Below are 17732 nucleotides of genomic sequence, written 5' to 3'. Positions count from 1 at the left end.
CAAATGCAAATGTGGCCAATGAAATTATGCAGTAGCACATCTTGGTAACTGGCCACCCCAGTGATCCAGAATATGCCCATAAAAATGATTTACATTGTCAACAAAATACAAACTGAAATTCTGGTAGAGAATTGGCTGGACTGTGATAGGAAAAGGCAGAGTTCTAAGTTCTTAGTTATGTAAAGACTTAATTAGGAGGCTTATAATTTGAAAACAACACATGCATTTGTCTCTCTGTATTTAATGTATTTGAGAAGTTTTGCAATCTGCAGTTTGATGATTCTTTTACAACTTGTGTTAGTGAACTCAGAAATTAAACTAGTTATGAAATATCCAGATACATGAAGTATATGTTTGTTGAGTAATAGGCTAGAGTAAAATGACTCAATCTAGTCTAGATTTGGTCCCTAAGCTGGAGTTCCAACGAGTTTAGGATCTCTTCTTTCTGTAAATTCAGATTTTTTGTAGTCAGGAAAAACAGAAGACATATTTTATTGGTTCTAGTAGAAAACTCTTAAATAGCATACTCATAGCCATGTTCAAATCCTTTGCTGTCAGAATAAACCAATGTTCTATTAGTTTTGCTGTATTTCATCATTGTGTTTTATGATCTTGTATCTCTACCTGGTGCTATGGAATAAAAAAAATGCCTTAAAATAAATAACCTATGACTACAGTTTACAGTGTTAATATATCATGTTGATAGCTAATTCCCCAATTCTCCCAGGGGTTTCTACAACTAGAACTTCTTAGACTCGCATGTATGCCACAGACTTTTTTTTTTTTTTTTTTTTGAGATGGAGCCTAGCTCTGTCACCCAGGCTGGAGTGCAGTGGCATGATCTCAGCTCACTGCAAGCTCCATCTCCCGGGTTCACGCCATTCTCCTGCCTCAGCTTCCGGAGTAGCTGGGACTACAGGCGCCCGCCACCACACCCAGCTGTATTTTTGTATTTTTAGTAGAGACAGGGTTTCACCGTGTTAGCCAGAATGGTTAAGACATTGATTAACATTTTGGGGAAAAGGTCTTTGGGTCATCCCTGCCTATAAAGCCCGAATGTCTCTCACCAGCAACTGGATGTGTTTTGACTTCACATTAACTAACAGCCTCATGATGTTTGATTACCCTTCTTCTCTCATAACTTCTCCTTTGAGAAAATAAGATAAAGTACTCTCAAAACAATCTCTTGTAAATTCTCATTAGTTCTAAACACAATAGAAACATTAAGAAAAAGAAGAAAAGTAATTCTCCCCTAGGTATCCTTAGCTGACATAGAAAAAATACTGAATATAGATTTAGAAGAGTGTTCTTATCAAAATTCTTAGTTGTGATCCATAAAGACACTCTCGCTTTCTCCTTCTCCATGTACGTATGTGTGTGTATGTATGCATGTGTGTGTATATATATGACGGTGTGCATATATATATGTGCATGTGTGTGCATATGGATGTCTGTGTGTGCACACATGTGTGTTTTTGTGTGTATGAGTGTCTAGATGCCAAATGTTTATGTTATGATGTTCAATAAGAAAGGCAGAACTAACTCTATATTACATGAACATAACTTATGTAAGCATATGGGCTAGGGCTGGAAGAAAAAAAGACACACACACACAATACAAAGACATGATAATAATAGGCAACTGCCTTACCTGGCCCCATTCCTTCATCTGCATATTATTTTCTAATATTCTTTTAATGTCACAGTGATGGATTGCTTAGTTACTGCTACGCTTTTGTGTATAGCTCTGTTAGTCCTTAATATTGCTTTATGACATGCAATTATGCTTTCTTCTCCCTAACTAGACTGCAAGCTAAAGATCAAGAGAAAGTTTATATTCTCTTGTGTACCCCAGAATGGCACAGAGTAAGTGCTTAATAAATGCTCCTTGGATTAAAGAATGTTCACATGAATAGGTGGACGGGTGGATGGGTGAATGGACGGATGGATGGATAGATGGATAAGTGGATGGATGGATGGATGGATGAGGACTATCCTAGCTCTCTAGGAGGCCTCATAGTAGAGGTGGCCTTGTTTCCTTTCATGGTTGAGCAAGGTGTTTGGGATCCAGAGCCATTATCTCAAGAAAAGGAGTTATGGGGAATGAGAAGATAAATTTGGCCTACTGTCTCCATGCTAAAGTAGCAGGAGAAAGTCTTCCTCTTCTCTCCACATAAATACCTTCTGCCTTCTCTCCCTTTAAGTATCAGTCTAAAGCCTTCAGTCCCCAGTGCTGAAGGCCTCTGGGGAGGAGTGAAGCCTACCACAATGAAAACAAAATTTTCATATAGAAAACGGAGCCTGTGATGGATGTAGAATTCAGTCTTCCCTTTCTGGGCAGAAGCAAAATACTGCTAATGGAAATGCTTAGGAGCTCAATGAAGACTGGATTAATTGGGAAGTGAGAGTGCTTTTGTGTCCCTCTTCCTAAAGAAAGGCAAGAATTCCACCAAATCTTTGATATAATTTGGTGTCAAAAGCTTCAATAAATCAAAAAGTAGTTTATTTCCCATACAGGTCTCAAAAGTATCTCAGCAAAGGCAGCTCAAAGACCCAGCAAGAAAGAAACTATTTCTGGTCTCATTGATTTTCGCTCCTTCAATCATGGGAAGTTCAACAGGAAAAGGTCTCAAACACAATATTTCATTCAAATTGCTCTGCCAGATTCAGGAGCAACCACACAAAAGATATCTGGATGTGAGGAGTTGCAAGAGATGAAGAAAGAAGTACTATAAATGCATTAGTGGTTCAGCAAATCTATTAAAAGATCCGCTCAATAAAACAACATGGAATCCTATTCATTATGTAGAAGGGAAAACTATCAGGAATAGTAGCAGGAATCGATGGGTTCGTCTTTGTCTACTGGAAATTTTTTTAAATTAAAGTCTCCATAAATGACTGAGAAATTCTTCTTAAAATTCAAGCCTTGACTGCAGGAGTTTTTGCTCTGTGAGTAGGAAAGGAATTAGGCAATACATTGGGAAGAGGGCATTATGCATTTGGGAGCTGCCCCTCTCACAGTAACTCAGGGTTCAGAACCAGGCTTTTCAATAACTGCAGAGGGCTTGGCTGCTTGAAATAGTCTCGGCCCTGTTGGATTTCAGGGGCTGCTCATGGCTTAGAGCTTTTTTTCCTGAACACATTCTCAAGATGCTGTCAGATATGGGCTCCTATCTCCTTGCAAGCTGATTAACTGATAAGGAAAATCAGCACCAAAGGTTAGAGAGCAGGCACCTTGCACAGGAAAGACAGGCTTCATCCTCTCCACTTTCCCCTCCTACAGAATGAAACTGGGTTCACTGCAAATTCTCAAGTTAATGGGCTGTAAATATCTGGCAGCTAGGGCAGTTGCACAGGGCTGAGAGCCACAGGCCAGCCCTGGCACCCCATGAAATGAGTTCACAGGTTGGGAGCAAACACCGGGATTGGAAGAGGCCAGCTAGAAGGCTCCCCCTAGTGGGAGACTGGACCCATGCCCTGGAAACACACCTCTTAAATGGAATATTGACCGGGTCTCAAAGAAGGGTTCCCAAAGACTTTCACATGACTCCACAAATTCACAAACATCTTGAAAGAAAACACTCACCTCACAATATCTCTGGGACTTTGGCTTTTTCCTGAGTAAATTCGGGGAGTGGAAGAGTGAAGCCTTCTTTACCTTTCAACCAGAAAGTTGTTTGCTCTCTTTTGCCCTGTGGAAAATTTACAAATTTAAAACAAAACAATGTTAATCACCTAAATCTTTTTGAAACTTACATCACTGAGTAATTCTTTTTTACATGTCCCAACTGATAAACAGCATACAAGTGCCTGGCAATGGTCAATGAAATAAAATTACTATAAAGCAAAAGGATGTAATATTCCCTGGAGGTCCTGGCTATAGATTTCTTCTGTACCACCAAGAATATACTCTACCTTGGAGAAGGGCAGATTATCACCTATGGGCCAAATTCAGCCCACTACTTGTGTTTGTAAATAAAGTTTTATTGGAACATGGCCATGCCTGTTGATTGACATATTGTCTATTGCTGCTTTTGAGCTACAACAGCAGTTAAGTAGTTACAACAAAGACTCTATGGCCCCTGAAGCCTGAAATATTTACTGTCTGGCCCTGTATAGAAAAGGTTTTCCAGGCCAGATGCAGTGGCTGATGCCAGCTAATCCCAGCGCTTTGGGAGGCTGAAGTGGGTGGATCGCTTGAGGTCAGGAGTTCAAGACCAGCCTGACCAACATGGTGAAACTCAGTCTCTACTAAAAATCCAAAAAAAAAAAAAAAAAAGCCGGGTGTGGTGGCACATGCCTGTAATCCCAGCAACTTGGGAGGCTGAGACAGGAGAATCCCTTGAACCCAGGAGGCAGAGGTCACAATGAACTAAGATCACACGACTGCACTCCAGCCTGGGTGACACAGTAAGACTCCGTCTCAAAAAAAAAGAAAGAAAGAAAGAAAAAGTTTTCCAACTCCTGCTCTTCATTTAAGTGATTTTATTATATGCATGTGTGATTGCTTAGAATGGAAAGTCACAGAAGAAAGGAGGGTATGTGTATTTGCATGGTTCTAACGAGAGCACAGTGCAAAACCCTGTCTATAAAGTGTGTGATCAGTGTTGCCTGAAGTGGATAATGATCTTATCCTCCAGAAGGAAAACAGTAGGCAAAAAGCAAATGCCTCTTCTAAAAGTATCCCCTGGTTAAAGCTAGGGGCCTGGAGGGATAACAATATTGTGTTTACAAAGTGTCATCAGTGATACCCACGCAAACTGCTGCCCTCCATTCTGGATGCCATGTTCACAGTGTCTCCAAATAGACAGTATCTGGGCATGGTAATTCCCACCACACCAGCCACCACAGGACCTGAAGAGTGGAGAACCAAAGACCATAACTGCTCTGCATTGCCTGAGGCTGGACTCTATGATGCGCATCAAATCAACAAATGTAGTGATGCGCCCTCTTGGGGCAAAGTTTGGCAATAGATTTTAGGGTTTACAGAAAGGAAACCGACAGAACCCAAACTCCTGCTGGAAAGCGACATCATCACGGTCATTAAATGACCGTGTCACTCATGAACTAGAGCTGTGAACAATGCCAACAGTGGCACAAACATGGGAGCAATTCATTCTGAGGATGGAGTTTTGTTTTTGTTGAGCCCTGGAAGATAGGTAGTAGCATAACTGGCTACAAAATTTGCTGGAACAGGTGCAGAGTGAAAACACAGGATACTCTGTGCAAAGATGATTAAGAATTGCCAGATGGTAACAGAAGAGCATGAAATGAAGCATGGACCACTTCTGCACAGATCACATGCCCATGAGTTGGCAAACACAGACCACATCAAAGGGCATTTGATGTTGAGGCGTGGAGGAAAAGTAGCCCTATATAACCCGTCCTGGGGTTTGGTCTCTTCCTTTTTTTTCTCTCTCTTTTTTCTTTTCTTTTCTTTTTTTTGACAGGGTTTCACTTTGTTGCCCAGGCTGGAGTGCAGTGGCACAACTGCACCTCCGCCTCCCAGGTTCAAGCAATTCTTGTGTCTCAGCCTCCTGAGTAGCTGAGATTACAGGTGCCTGCCACCACACCTGGCTGGTTTTCTGTATTTTAGTACAGACAGGGTTTCACCATGTTGCTAAAGTTGGTCTCAAACTCCTGAGCTCAGGCAATCCATCCATCTCGGCCTTCCAATTTGCTAGGACTACAGGTGTGAGCCACCGCGCCCAGTCTTTATTTTTGGTTGAATACATTGAAGCCACTGTGTGTCCTTGTTGTTACCAAGCAACCTAGCTAAATAGAAACACACATGCAGAGACAATTCAATCTTTTATTTCCCCTAAAGAGGTTACCGTTCAATGTCCAGGTTCCTAAAAGCCTTGGGCACAGGAATGGAACCCAGAACGACCTGCCGTCATCCCTGGACCATCAGGCCATCAGTTTTGTCTACCTGTGTGGAAGCCAATCCGAAGCTGGAGCTTCTCCTGGAGCAAGTGCCCAGTCTGGAAGCAAATGAATGGTGGCACTGAGAAGTGCAGGGACATGGTGGCAATCTCAGCCACATGCTGGCTTCAATTGCAGATAGGGAATCTGCTAGCCACCATGTATGCGTCTCCAGTGGTCTCAACCTGAAAACAAAGCGACAGAGTGACCTTTGTTTCCAATGAGGGAGGCCAAGGGTCGGGGTGGGTCAGAGATTAAGGCCCCACATTCGTCCCCAGCCTCGAGGCCCTGTTTTTGGATGTGTCACACTCCCTGACCTCCACCCCATGCAAGTTCCAGCATTTCTTCAGTTCCTGCCCTTGTAATGGCTCTTCCACAAAGCCCACCTCACCCTCCTTCCCCCAGCCTCCTTCCCCACATTTACTGTTTCCTCCTCTGAAATCCAATAGCAGCAGTGACTCTATTTCCCCAGCCCAAATTCAGAACCAGTGAGACAGGGAGCAGTGTGCTCCTGGAGTCAACCAGGAAGGGTGAGGTGGATCGGTCAAGCAGAGACCATCTCCCCCAACCCGAAATGTCCACGCCCCACACAAGGGCTCTTAGACACATTTATAAATGGGTAAGCATTATACATTATACAAACTGTATTCATATATATAGTATGTATCTGCCTGTCTGTCCTCTTCCCCCTCTATCCTCCTAATAAAATGAGCTTTCAGATCTGTCATTCACAATAGAGAAATAAATGACAAGTAGTTACAGCCCTTTCCAGACACATTTGCATTTTAGCAGAATCCAAAGATGATGTGGTGAAGGCTGAATTGCAGGCATCAGCCAGACGGTAAGAACACCTCTGTTCTGGTGACCCCGAAATGATGCGAAGTCAACCAGTCAACAAGCCTCACCTGCTTCTGGGTTTCCTCTCCCCACCGTGATAACATCCTTTAGAAATACAAACTAAGTTTTAAAATGAGCTCAAGCAAAACACAACTGAGCAGGTAATACTAAGAGGAAAATCCCAGAAGACGTCCTCCTGAGCAGGGAGGGCTCTGATTTTGTTGGGTGTGTGTGGTCTGCTCTTCAAGGTTATCTATACTATCCTTTCTTTCACCCTTGAACAGAGGCGTCATTTGTGGGGAACACTGGGAGATCAACATTGAAGACGTGTCACTCTGTCACTGAGATATGTGACCATATGACCACACTGTCCCCCAAATCTCGCTGTCCCCAGGTCCACAGGCAGAGGCAGGGCCCTGGGATTGTGGTCGGAGCTGGTGCACTTGTGGCTGCCCACCAGGCATATATGAGCACAGGCACACGGTACTGTGCCTGGAGTCATGATCTGACCCCTTCTAAAGAGTCAGAACACACAGAAAGCAGCCCTCATCACCACCACCACCTGGCAGTCATGAAGAGCCAAAATGTCTCTGTTTTCCCCATCAAAAATGGTTTTCACTCTAGGTGACCGTGTCCTTCTGTCTCCCAGAGTAGCACCCAGCGGGTAATTGTTGCTGCCCCCCTTTCAGCCATGAGTCTGATAGTCTAAAATTGGGAGTCTTTCTTCACTCTGAATTGCTAAGGATCAGGACAACAGAGGTGAGACCCACACAAGATCCAAGGACAATCTTTGAAGGAGACTAAACAGGAGCCTCTCTGCCTCGGAAGGAAATGTATTTAGGAAAGACGGGAAGGAATTAGCCAGTGGAAGATCAATGCCTCTTTTTAAAAAGTGTTTACTGTGAGATGAAATAATGGAAGGAAACAGAGGAAAAACAGAGGAAACTGGTGATTTTTGACAAGCACATACATCTGTGACTAATCAAGACCTCTTCCAACAAAACAAACAAATAAAATATTGAGTTTCTGCCATGAAGTGACATAGACTGAAATGGAGTTTCCTCCTGGCTGATGTCTGGAATCAGTTCCATCCTCCGTCAGGCCACAGAGACAGCCCGCAAGGAGCACGCATGACCTCACAGCCAGGATGAGACGTCTCACCTTATACTCACGGTAATTTGTGATGATGTGATCGAATAAACTGTACAGGTCATTGAGGAGCTTGACGACTTGCAAGGGGGAGCTGAGAGAACATAGCTTTGTGAATCCAACAATGTCAGAGAAAAAGATTGTCACAGACTCGAAATGTTCTGGTTCCACGGACCTTCCAGCTAGGAGTTGTTCTCCAGTGAAGCTGAAACCAGAGAAAGGGATCATTTTTGAATGGATCTTACTCATCTCATCTCCTACAGACTCCCACGAAGTTGTCCTCATTGGTCCTTTTGCTTCAGTGGCTAATCTTTTGGTTAACAAAATTCATTATCTAGAGGAATTCTTTCAACATCCACTTCTCCACTTGCATTCTCTCTAAAGAGATATTTTAATTGATGGGTATAAATGGTGGGGTGGGGGGGTAGGAGAGAGGGTCACATAATGCCCTTACAAAAAGGATTTTCTTGATGTATATTGGTTATAGAGTTAGAGTGTAAAGACTCTGCAGTTGTGGAAGCGAATATAACCATTCACCAATCCACAAATCAATTTCATTTCAGTCAACCAATCTCACTAAAAATCCCTGCCCCCATGTCTTTGGTCTAGACATGCAAGAAGTGCACAGGAATTTTAACAGCAAATACTTCTGCCAAGTGTTAAGAGAGTGAACATGTAGAAACAGAACCAAAAATGGAGCAATATTTGAATGTGAAGCCACAGGTACATATTAAACTGTGCAGAGGTTTTGGACCTACAATCAAATACAGGGGAGGTAGCAATTAGTCAGACTCGTGAAACGAGGGCGCCATCTAGTGGCTACTCTCCTGTTGCTGCATCCGCCACCCGCCACGTAAAAGACGGACTGCAGCCTCTATTCCTATGGATTCAGGAGAGTTTGCTTCTATCTCCCTTTACAGGTGTACCAAACTGCACAAAAAATGCCTGACCCTTTTTAGAAGAGCCTGACATCCTCTTAGAAAAGTAATCATGGAAATTATCCCACCTATGTGGGGCTGCTAGATGGTGATGCTGCAGCTTCGTCAAGTCCCCACTGCTTCCGAATACCTGGGCATCATAGTGGACAGAAGCTTCTCCACCTTCCTCTTCTCTGCGGTCAGCCGGCTGGTCCTCTCTTGCACCAATTCCTCCAGGTGATTGGCATACACTTCCAGCTTGCTCATCATACTGGCCAGTATGCTCACATGGCTTTAAAAGAAATCAGACATTGATGTTTTCTCCCAAGACCCTTAGGGCCTCAGTGGAACAGAGCTTCCAACTACACATTCCAGGAAAATATTTCTCACCTTTCAGGTGTCCTAGTTAAGGGTTGGCAGCGGACATCGGGGAGGTGACAATGACAATGCAGCTGCGTGACAGGACAGAGCCTTTCACCAGCCCTCTGAGCTTAAGCTGCCTCCTTCATTTCTCTGAGTCTCACTTCACTCATTTGGAAAATGAAGATAATCACACGTACCTCATGTACGTACGATTACACTGTTATTTTGAGGATGTAGGGAGATAACATGCATAAAGTGTCTAGGGCCACATCCATCCACAGGCACTCAACAAATAGCCGCCTTCAATGGCCCATTCCCCGCTTCCCAACAGACATTGAGAATGCAGATTGTGGGATGGGTCATTCCTTTCTTTTCAGATGGTCTAATGTAAGGGGCAGTTCTAGATTCCATTAGTCCTTTGTTTTCGAAGGGTCTTCAGAGAACTCATTTAAATTCCTCAACTTCAGATGAGGAGACCTAGACTCACATAGGTAAATAGACTTATAACATTGAGGTCCATATTTTCTAAGTAAAAAATCAGGATGTATCTTAAGCTTACTTAAGATGTACCTTTAGGTTAACTACCTTGATTTAATCATTCCACACAGTATATATGTCCCAAAACATCAGGTATACCATAAATATAAACAATGTTTCATTTGTTAATTTTATTTTTTATTTTTATTTTATTTTTTTGAGATGGAGTCTTGCTGTGTCACCCAGGCTGGAGTACAGTGCTGCGATCTCAGCTCACAACAACCTCCACCTCCCAGGTTCAAACGATTCTCCTGTCTCAGCCTCCCGAGTAGCTGGGATTACAGGTGTGTGCCATCACGTCTGGCTAATTTTTGTATTTTAAGTAGAGACGGGGTTTCACCATGTTGGTCAGCCCCGTCTCAATCTCCTGACCTCAGGTGATCCACCTGCCTCAGCCTCCCAAAGTTCTGGGATTACAGGCTTGAGCCACCACATCCAGCCTCATTTGTTAATTTTAAAAACAATATAAAAATAATTTTTAAAATTTAAAAACTTATGAGCTTGGAAATGCAGAACACAGGGCTATCGTGTTAAGAATGCATAGCTGGCCGGGCGCGGTGGCTCACGCCTGTAATCCCAGCACTTTGGGAGGCTGAGGTGGGTGGATCGCGAGGTCAGGAGATCGAGACCATCCTGGTTAACACAGTGAAACCCTGTCTCTACTAAAAAAAAATACAAAAAAAATTAGCCAGGCATGGTGGCGGGCACCTGTAGTCCTAGCTACTCAGGAGGCTGAAGCAGGAGAACGGTGTGAACCCAGGAGACGTAGCTTGCAGTGAGCCGAGATTGCACCACTGCACTCCAGCCTGGGTGACAGAGAGAGAGACTCCATCTCAAAAAAAAAAAAAAAAAGAAAGAAAGAAAAAGAAAAAGAGACATAGCTGAAGCCAGGTGTGGTGACTCACGCCTGCAATCCCAGCACTTTGGGAGCCCGAGGCAGGCAGATCACCTGAGGCCAGGAGTCTGAGATCAGCCGGGCCAACATAGCGAAACCCTGTCTCTATTAAAAATACGAAAATTGGCCAGGCGTAGTGGCACACACCTGCAGTCCTAGCTACTCAGGAGGCTGAGGCATGAGAATCACTTGAAGCCGGGAGGCAGAGATTGCGGTGAGCCAAGATCATACCACTGCACTCCAGCCTGTGCAACAGAGCAAGACCCTGACCCCAAAAAATGTTTTTTTTTTTGTTTTTTTGTTTTTTTGTTTTTTTTTTAAAAAAAGAATGCATAGCTGAAGGTCCAAATTAAGAGTAGACACCTGACTCCCAGCCTGGGGCTCTTTCCACCAACTCAAGCTACCCCTAACATGGGCATGTCTTCCTAAATTCATGTACCGAAAGATGATACAATTATCTGGTGTAAAGGAAGCTACTATTGAGAAAGTTGCTGGAGACGCATGAATGATTTAAGTCATAACCTACCCTACAGGTGGTGAGTAATTTTTATCTCATAGTCCGGTCCGAACTGATTAGCCTAACCCTTGGAATGCTGATTTGAAACAGATTCTGAAGCCATGTCAAAACTCCCTGGAAACAAGGACTTTAATTGATTAGTGACATCTGAGATAGACAAAGAAGGCAGTAAAATTATTAATATCTGATCCATTTTTGTGGCATCTATGAAATAAAGGGAGAATTTCTCACTCCACTGCAACCAGCATGTAGTACAGTGCTTTGTGTATGGTAAGCCCTGAGTGAGTGTATGAGGAAGGAAGGGAGGAAGGGAGGAAGGAAGGGAGGGAGGGAGGAAGGGAGGAAGGAAGGGAGGGAGGGAGGGAGGGAGGAAGGGAAGGAGGGAGGGAGGGAGGAAGGGAAGGAGGGAGGGAGGGAGGAAGGGAGGGAGGGAGGGAGGGAGGGAGGGAATGAGTCGCATAGAACCAAGCACAGCCACATAGTCTTAAATTTTTTTTGTTTTGTAGAAACAGGGTCTCGTTCTGTCACCCAGGCTGCAGTACAGTGGCACAATCATAGCTCACTGGAGCCTTGACCTCCAGGGCTCAAGCGATTCTCAGCCCCCTAAGAAACTAGAACTATAGGCTCACACCACCACACCTGGCTAATTTTTTATTTTATTTTTTATAGATATAGAATCTCACCATGTTGACCCAGCTGGTCTTGAACTCCTGGCCTCAAGGGATCCTCCTACCTTAGCCTCCTAAAGCACTGGGATTACATGCATGAGCCACCATGCCTGGCAGCTCTAAAATCCTAATGGTTAACTGAGTGAGAGTAAATATCTGTTGCACATCTAACTTACCCTCTGGGAATGGCCTCTCATAAAGTTTTCTTGATGGAAGAGAAACTAGGTCTTTTCTCCGGAGATTCCTCCCAACATACCCTCACCATGGCCATGATCTTTTCACTGCCCTTCTCCTCGGGCAGGGAAGGCCGCAGTGGGACTGCTGTTGCAGGGTCTTTGATTTGGTTGATGATTTCTGAAATTCATGTTGGGTTTAGACAGCCAAACATCAGAGCTTTGTGCCACTTATTACACTTCATTTTCAATAGTAATTGTGCTCTTATATTTGTAAACTGAGTTTTTAAATAAATAGAACACATTAGAATTCCAAAGTAATCTGGATATTTTAATAGGATACTCTGAATCTGCCTGGAAAATGAACAATTCTAATGAAAAACATATAAACACCCTCCTAATTAATGTTTTCAAATCACAATTTTTAAAAATAGAACTTTGCTTGACGTGAAGCATATCTCCATATAATTTCAGGAACGTACAGGCATTTCGTGTTGGAAACCCCAAACTGCGCTTCATGCAATTTTGTTAAATTTTCTGCAATATGTTGCATAAATGTTATTTTAACACATAATAAATATTACCATCATGTCCTGCCTCTCTGTCCAATTTTGTAAACCTAATTTTTCCCACTTCTTCACTGGCTCCTACTGACATTTACTAAACATTCGGCTTAACCAGATGTTGTCAAGGGAATAATATTTTGAGAAAAATGTATACATGTTTTGGTATAAAAATAATAAAAATACTGTGCATGCAACAACATGGATAAGTCTTATATGCATTATTACTAAGTTAGAGAAACCAGTCAGAAAAGGCTGTGTACTGTATGATTCTATTTACATGGCACCCCAGAAGCAACAATACCTCGGCAGCAATGGGCATATCTGGTGTCATTTCTTTTTCTTTTTTTTTTTTTTTTTTGAGATAGACTCTGGCCCTAGTGCCCAGGCTGGAGTGCAGTGGCGCGATCTTGGCTCACTGCAACCTCCGCCTCCCAGGTTCAAGCAATTCTCCTGCCTCAGCTTCCCCAGTAGCTGGGACTAAGGTGTGTGCCACCATGCCCAGCTAATTTTTGTACTTTTAGTAGAGACAGGGTTTCACTATGTTGGCCAGGACGGTCTTGATCTCTTGACCTTGTGATTCTCTTACCTTCTAATACCTTTATCCAAAAAAAGAAGTCATCGCTTCTTGGAGAATTGACTGCTTCTAGCACTGGGGCAGGAGATATGCAAAATGAGACTTTCTTGTTTTCCCAGAAAGTAAGGAAATATACATTCTGGAAAAGACAAAATTTTAGAGACAGAAAACAGATCAGTGGTTGCCAAGAGTTTGGGGAGCAGAGAGCATTGACTACATGAAATGCCGGGGATACTTTTAGGATGAGGAAAGTTTTCTGTACTACAGTGGTGGATAGATTACACTATATATTTGCCAAAACCCACAGAGTTTTACAGCACAAAAGTAAGCCATAAGGAAAGCAAACTTTAAAATACACCAATTGGGAAATTATGCAACCCCAAGACAGAATGCAGACAGCAATAAAAGAATCTAACAGTGTTACAAATATATGGCATAATCTTACTGAATGGGATGAGTGAGAAAGAATGCTGACCTACATTGCTTCTGAAATGACTAGAGATTTTAAGACTAAAGACAAAAGGAACTATTCATACTCATCATACTCTAGTTTGTAAAACTGTTTCTCATGAGGATGCAGATTAACAAGTCTGAAATCACTGAACACACATATGGGGATTGAACAAAATACATGGGTGGTGGATGGTGGGAGCCAGGATCTCAATGTTGGAATTTACAGAAAAGTAATGGGAAGACTGCAATGAACCATGATGGTGATGAGTTACATTTCGAGACGTCAATGGGAACTCTTGTTTAGTTTAATATAGATGCAGATATATGTGTATGTGTGCATGTGTAATTATAGAGATATGTATACACACGAGTTAGTACACATACGTATTTCCTTACTCTGTCCACCGAGAGGACCCGTAAGTAACAACCCCCAGTAGCAATGAGCACATCTAGTGTCAGCTCTAACTTTCTAATACCTTTCTCCAACAAAAGAAGCCAGGGCTTGTTGGAGAGATTTGCTTGCTTCTAGCACTGGGGCAGGGGATATGCAAAATGGGACTTTCTTGTCTTACCAGAAAGTAAGGAAATAGGCAGAAACAAGACAAACACAGTGATGGCTACACATCCAAGAGACACAGAAGCTACCTGAAACTGAATGGCAAAAATTGGAATAATTTAAGCTACAAAATAAATAAAGTGATATTCAGTTATAACCCAAAGTATAAAATAAATATCCATGAGTTCATACTGACGTAAGTACTTGAAGAAATAAATGAATGGGCAGAGTAGACAAATCTCCCACGGAGAAGAATTCCAAATACTCCTTCCTCAAAGAGGTGGAGCCTGACTCCCCACCCTTTTTTTCCTTTTTTTCTCTCTTTTTTTGAGATAGGGTCTCTGTCACCCAGGCTGGAGTGCAGTGGCAGGATCTTTACTCCGCCTCCCGGGCTCAAGCAATCTTCGCGCCTCAGCTTCCAGAGTAGCTGCTAGGATGCTGCCACACTTGGGTAATTTTTGTATTTTTATAAAGACTGGGTCTCCCTATATGCCCAGGTTGCTCTCAAACTCCTGGACTCAAGCAATCCTCCCTCCTTGGCCTCCCACAATGTTGGGATTACAGGCATGAGCCACCACACCCAGCCTAACTCCTCACTCAGTCCTAGACTAAGTATGGAAGGGAGAAATCAGAGTAACTTTATGGTGGAGAAATTGACAAACACTTCCCCAGCCAAGTGATCAAGGTCAACATCAACAGCAATAATCAATGAAAAGGACAATTTACCTGTGCAGTCATCCTTCAAAACACACAAACGCCAAACCACGAGGAAAGAAAAACAAATCAGACAAATTCCACATGAAAGTACTTCTACAAAATATCTGACCAGTACTCCTCAGAAGTGTCAAGGTCATTGAAAATAAAGTCTGAGAAGTTTTCCCAGAGAAACTTAAGGAGACATGATGACCAAGTGTAATGTGGTACCCTGGATGGGGTTCAGAGACAGAAAAAGGACATTAGGCAAGAACTAGGAAATCTGAATAATATATGACTGTTAGTTTAATATAATAAAAAAAATACAGGTTACAAAACTGTGCATAAAATGTCTTGTTTAGGTGTACATGTTTAACGCCTAAAACTATTCTGAAAGTATGTGCACTAAAAAGCACTCTAGGAGCCAGGCACGGTGGTTCACACCTGTAATCCCAGCACTTTGGGAACCCAAGGCAGGGGGGATCACTTGAGGTCAAGAGTTCGAGACCAGCCTAGCAACATGGCAAAACCCCATCTCTACTAAAAATATAAAAATTAGCCAAGCATGGTGGTGGATGCCTGTAGTCCTAGCTACTCAGGAGGCTGAGGCAGGAGAATCACTTGAACCCAGAGGTGGAGGTTGCAGTGAGCCAAGATCACGCCATCACACTCCAGCCTGGGTGACAGAGAGATTCCATCTCAAAAAAAAAAAAAAAATACTCTGGAAAATTGTGTTTTACTTCCCAAATGAAGTACATTTTGAGACATGAGACAGCAATGGCTTCAAAAGCAGTGACTGAATTACTATGGCATCTTCTGCTTTCTGTGTTTAGCTCTAAGAAATGAAAGAATCAGAAAAACGATACAGGACTTTGAGAGCAAATTCGAACCCATGGGTCTGCACTTCAGAGAACATGTGTGAATTACCTAGTAACTTCTAGCCAGCTGTTTCCATCCTATAATCTTTAACCGTCTACTAGACATGTTAGCACTGTTGCTCATTTGCTTTGGCAATGTGCATCAGAATCGCTGGGGAGCTTGCTGAAACACAGATTTCTGGACCAATTCCTCCAGCTTTTCCAATGAAGCAGGTCAGGAGTGGGGCCTGAAAATGTGCATTTCTTTTTTTTTTTTTTTTTTTGAGACGGAGTCTCGCTCTGACGCCCAGGCTGGAGTGCAGTGGCGCGATCTCGGCTCACTGCAAGCTCCGCCTCCCGGGTTCACGCCATTCTCCTGCCTCAGCCTCCCGAGTAGCTGGGACTACAGGCACCCACAACCGCGCCCGGCTAATTTTTTGTATTTTTAGTAGAGACGGGGTTTCACCGTGGTCTCGATCTCCTGACCTTGTGATCCGCCCGCCTTGGCCTCCCAAAGTGCTGGGATTACAGGCGTGAGCCACCGCGCCCGGCCGAAAATGTGCATTTCTGACACGTTTCCAGCTGATGCTGATGCTGCTGGTCCAAGGACCAGAAGGACCAAGGCCAGTGCTTCTCAAGCTGTGGCTTTATCAGCATCACCTGGGAGGGTGATGGAAATGCACATTCTTAGGCCTCACCCCAGACCTCCTGAGTCAGAAATCCCAAGAGTGGAACCCAACAATGTTGTGTTTTAACCACCTCCCGGTGATTCTGATGCCCGCCACAGTTTGAGAACCATGGGTCTTTTGTGCCCAGAGAATCAATAGCTACTCTGTTCCCAGGACAAGCTTTGTTTGTAGGAAAGCGTCAGAAGTTAATTGAAGAAGTGTTTGCCCATAAATTAGGTATACACTGTACTCTTCCTGGTTGCAGTCCTGCGAATACATAGTCCCACGTAGCCAGCTCTCAGTTAATTTTGTGAGCTCAACAATGAAGGGGAAATACACTGATTGTCCACAGTATCTTCCCTTACAGAACCCAACTGGCAAAAGTAGGCGGTGATGGGGCTGAGGGACTGTGGGTGGGCTCCTGCCTGGGCTGTCTGGGAATATTTGTGTGTGTGCTTGATGCCAAAGTTAGATGCACTTGGATTTTGAGTTACTGTTTTTGGATTAATCTCACCTCTGCTTTATTTAACTGGAAATTAGAAACTGGAATCTGGTCGAAAAGCAATTGCATATCCTCACAATGGGCTCCTGACTCAAAAAGTCTCCAGGTAATAGATAATGACCTAAAGCCGAGGCTTGAGATAGGTCACTGAGGATAGGCTAGAAATGATAGGCACAGCAAGAAAAAAAAAAAAATCAAGAGAGAAAGTGGGTTGAGTTTACTTAGAAACTCACACTCACGTGTGTGCACACACACACTGGTATCTTCTCTCCAAGCAGCCTGAGCTGCTACATATTACAATCACGCCAGGAGCTTTGAAACCCTGACACTGAGGCAGCACCCCAAACCAATGATATCAGAATCTCGGGCTGAGATCCAGGCATCAGCCGTTAAGAGACAATCCAGCAAAAAGAAAAAAAAAAAAAAGCCCAAAAATATCCTTTGTAAGTGGACAACTGAACAGCATTTATCATGGATTTTAAATATATTTAAAATATATTTATCTCCTCAATTTCATGGCTAGAAATATAGCCTGAAGAAACATTCACCCATGTGTGCAAAGATATAGAGCTGCTCATTGCAGCAATTTCCAAAATGTGTATCGAGGTACCATTTATGGCATATTCTCACAATAAAAAATATTGTAAACCTTAAGAAAGAATAGGGCAAATTTGTATATAGGAATATGAGGTGAGAGGTGTCCAGGCAGAGGGAACAGCACACACAAAGGGTCTGGGGTAGAAATGTGTCTGGAGTGGTAGAAACATTTCCATCACTCCAAAGTAAACCCCTTGCTCATGAAGCAGTTTCTCCCTGTTCTCCCGACCCCCAACCCCTGGTAACCACCACCAACCTGCATTCTGTCTTTATAAATTTGTCTAT

At 43.2% G+C, this 17732-nt stretch overlaps 1 protein-coding gene and 1 long non-coding RNA gene across 3 annotated transcripts in view; both read right to left on the bottom strand.

Annotated features, from left to right (window-relative positions):
• The window catches only part of LOC139356189 (uncharacterized), a 61110-nt gene extending 55617 nt beyond the window's left edge, over positions 1 to 5493 (bottom strand). The window contains exons 1-2 of the long non-coding RNA XR_011607639.1: positions 4756 to 5493; positions 3587 to 3692 (exon numbers count right to left, since the gene is read on the bottom strand). This is a non-coding gene — a long non-coding RNA (uncharacterized lncRNA). The remainder of the gene's footprint in view (positions 1 to 3586; positions 3693 to 4755) is intronic.
• An 11-nt stretch (positions 5494 to 5504) lies between these two features.
• The window catches only part of LOC105467978 (guanylate cyclase 2G-like), a 23860-nt gene continuing 11632 nt past the window's right edge, over positions 5505 to 17732 (bottom strand). For both annotated transcript variants that reach the window (XR_011607637.1, XM_071069149.1), the window contains 5 exons: positions 13134 to 13260; positions 11985 to 12162; positions 8980 to 9120; positions 7924 to 8116; positions 5505 to 6110 (listed from right to left, as the gene is read on the bottom strand). Coding sequence is in view for 1 of the 2 variants with exons in the window: in XM_071069149.1 (XP_070925250.1) it covers positions 6054 to 6110; positions 7924 to 8116; positions 8980 to 9098 (369 nt within the window). In the remaining variant the exon portion in view is untranslated. The remainder of the gene's footprint in view (positions 6111 to 7923; positions 8117 to 8979; positions 9121 to 11984; positions 12163 to 13133; positions 13261 to 17732) is intronic.

Source organism: Macaca nemestrina, chromosome 9 (genome assembly GCF_043159975.1).
Source record: "Macaca nemestrina isolate mMacNem1 chromosome 9, mMacNem.hap1, whole genome shotgun sequence".
NCBI classification, from domain to species: domain Eukaryota; kingdom Metazoa; phylum Chordata; class Mammalia; order Primates; family Cercopithecidae; genus Macaca; species Macaca nemestrina.
Note: the sequence above shows the minus strand (reverse complement) of the source record. Positions and strands in the feature narration are given on the sequence as shown.